Below are 3,177 nucleotides of genomic sequence, written 5' to 3' on the forward strand. Positions count from 1 at the left end.
AGGTATTGAGCCATAATACATATATAACCCAGTGGAATTGCTTGTTGGCTCTGGGAGGAGGGAGGGGAAAAGGAGAGGGAAAGATTATGAATCACATAACCATGGAAAAATACTTAAAAAAAAAAAAGACTTCTGTTCTCTGGAGGACCTGATCCATCTCAAATTGTCGGTTTTTTCCTGTTGAGAGGTGGGTCTCCTGACTCTAAAAAGTCTCTCAATATAAAGACTCTAAAGCAGTGATTCCCAAAGTGGGCGCCACCGCCCCCTGGTGGGTGCTGCAGCGATCCAGGGAGATGGTGATGGCCACAGGTGCATTTATCTTTCCTATTAATTGCTATTAAAATAAAAATTAATTTCCAGGGGCTAAGTAATATTTTTTCTGGAAAGGGGGAGGTAGGCCAAAAAAGTTTGGGAACCACTGCTCTAAAGAGTCTCTCAATATAACTTTGTATTATTATTCATATTCTGCCTACTCTCATCCCTCCATGATTACTCCTTTCTCATATTCTCCCCATTTCAGTGACTCTGATACAGAAGTAGCAAACCTAGTCCTAATCCCCAGTTGCTTGCTCTCTCACTCCCATCCCTCTCAACTCTACCTCCCAAATATCCTATTCCAGATATACTCACCCCTTCCACTATTTTCTCTGGAATCTTAGTCTTTTCTTTCTTACTCCTTCCTTCTTCTGGTAATGAATGAAACCTTGACACAGCCACTCTGGCCACCCTTCCAACACTGGTTGCCCTTCCTCTCCAAAATCACCAATAATCTGTGTAAAGTTAGCCACGTGTGCAGTCAGTCAATGGATTTTCTCAGTCCTCATCATTCTTGAATTCTCTTTAGCCACTGATACTTTCATCACCCTCTTCTTTCCTCTGTAGGTTTTCATGACTCGGTTCTCTCCTGGTTCTTCTCATACTTTTGTACTTACTCCTTCTTAGTATCTTTTGATGGTTTTTCACAGAGGTCCTACCTTCTAGCTGTGAGTGTTTCCAAGGGGTTTGGTCTGGGTGTTTTTTTTTCACCCTCTATAGCAGTGGTTCCCAAACTTTTTTGGCCTACTGCCCCCTTTCCAGAAAAAATATTACTTAGCCCCCTGGAAATTAATTAAAAAAATTTTTAATAGCAATTAATAGGAAAGATAAATGCCCCTGTGGCCATCACAGCTCCCCTGGATCACTGCAGCACCCACCAGGGGGCGGTGGCGCCCACTTTGGGAATCACTGCTCTATAGTATCTCCATTGATGAAATAATCTGTTTCCATGGGTTTAGTTATAATTTGTATCTAGATAATAATAGCTAGCACTTATGTAGTGCTTTTAAAAAAATCCCTACCTTCCATCTTAGAATCAGTACTGTATATTGGTTCCAAGGAAATACTTCTTAATTTATTGATTAATCTCTCTGGGCCTCAGTTTTGTCATCTATTAATGGGGATAATAGCATCTATCTTTTAGGATAATTGTGATGATCAAATGATATGACATATGTAAAGAATGTTGCAAATTTTTGAACACTATAAAAATGTCATTTGTTATTATTATTGCTAAGATCCTTACTTTCTGTCTTAGAATCTATACTGAGCATTGGTTCTATAACAAGAGATCAGTAAGGGCTAGGTAATTGAGGATTAAGGGACTTGCCCCAGGTCATACACCTAGGAAGTATTTGAGGCCAAACTTGAACCCAGGACCTTCCATCTCCACAGTTGGATTTCTTTTTTTTTTTTTTTTTGTTCATGGGATGAAGCCAAATGTTTGTCCATTTTATTTTGTCTTTTGAAGGTGCATATCTTTGTATTTATATCTGACACTGAATAAAGGAGAGTAGAAACAGAGGCTGTGGCAGGAGCTTTTAACACTTGGGGTTTATGAGCCGTCCTCTGGCATAGGAAAGAGTTTCAACATTTCCACCTCCAGAGGATGCAAGTTTCCTGTTATAATTAATGAATGCAAAGGGCCGCCCAGGTCCACAGTCGCCATCTGCTGTAAGGTGCCAGCAGCAATTTTCTGCTCCTCAGATCCCACCCTGGCCAGGCCCACACATATTGTCTCCTCGGTGATAGCTGGTTCCTCTCCGCGAGCTCTATGGTCTTGAACAATCTCCAGAAGTTGCTGGGCTGCTTGGTTCACAGTCATGAATCGTGGAGGCTCATAGATCTTTCTTCCCTTTATTAGATTTTCCAAAGACAGTTCCTTTATTTGGAGGTCCAGTAAGCACAGTGTGTGCAAGCCATTTTGTCTGTTTGCCTTCACTCTGTCGAAGAAGCTTTCTGGTTTCCAAGTCTTTGTCCAGAAAACAATGGATGCTACTTCTCCAAAATTATACAACTGCAACCCACAGCAGCCAACAGCACTCAAGATGGAAGCATTATGAATAATTCGGTATGGGACCCCCATCTTTACTGCTCTCAGAATAAGATCACTGTGTGTTGTGGCCCCAAAGGGATCTCCAACAACAAGAAAGGCAATATCACTGACATCAGCATCTTTTATAATCTGTTCTGCTTCTTGTTCCACTGTCTGTCTGTCAGCAACAATCAATGGTCTTCCATAAAACTGCTCCAGCCTTTCCTTTTCTACAGACAAGATTGAGGTGTAATTGTCCAGGTACACTCGATTACATTTCTTTACAATTTCCAGTCCTTTTACAGTGATATCCTCAGCATCTCCCAGGCCCAGACCAATCAGGTAAAGCATTTTCAACACCGAAGTGGGAAGAAGCTGTGATGAAGTGGATGAAGGTCCTCTCCTAGATCTCGAAAACGCGGCCGTATGGCACAGGACAAAGGATTACATAATCCCTCTGAGTCTCGCTTATAGGGATCCTTCCCGATAAAGTGAAGATTCTTGAGAGTTCCCTTTGGCTCTAAGGGTACGTTCCCGGAACTATACACGCTCTGGTCGTGTTCAGACTTAAATCCATAGGCCTTGCTTTCGGCGGCACACGGCCCGGTTTTTAACAAACGTTAACGTTTATGTCATGGGATAAATGGTCTCTTATTCTTTCTCTTAACTCCATTCCCTGCTATCTTACCAGCGACAATCCTGGACCCTCCCCCCTTTATATGTCCCACAGTTGGATTTCTAAAAAAATGTTGCTTATTATTAGTAGTATTACTTCTGGAGATGCAGCTAGGCAACTCCCCAGTAACTTAAAATCTTAGAGAATTACC

General features: G+C 41.8%; 1 protein-coding gene across 1 annotated transcript; it reads right to left on the minus strand.

Annotated features, from left to right (window-relative positions):
* Positions 1-1,736: 1,736 nt before the first annotated feature.
* Positions 1,737-2,767, minus strand: LOC123235390 (diphthine methyl ester synthase-like). The gene has a single exon (XM_044661509.1). It carries the CDS (start codon positions 2,699-2,701, stop codon positions 1,871-1,873), a length of 831 nt encoding a protein of 276 aa, XP_044517444.1. The 5' UTR covers positions 2,702-2,767; the 3' UTR covers positions 1,737-1,870.
* Between the last annotated feature and the right edge of the window lie 410 nt (positions 2,768-3,177).

Source organism: Gracilinanus agilis, chromosome 2, assembly GCF_016433145.1.
Source record: "Gracilinanus agilis isolate LMUSP501 chromosome 2, AgileGrace, whole genome shotgun sequence".
Lineage (NCBI taxonomy): Eukaryota > Metazoa > Chordata > Mammalia > Didelphimorphia > Didelphidae > Gracilinanus > Gracilinanus agilis.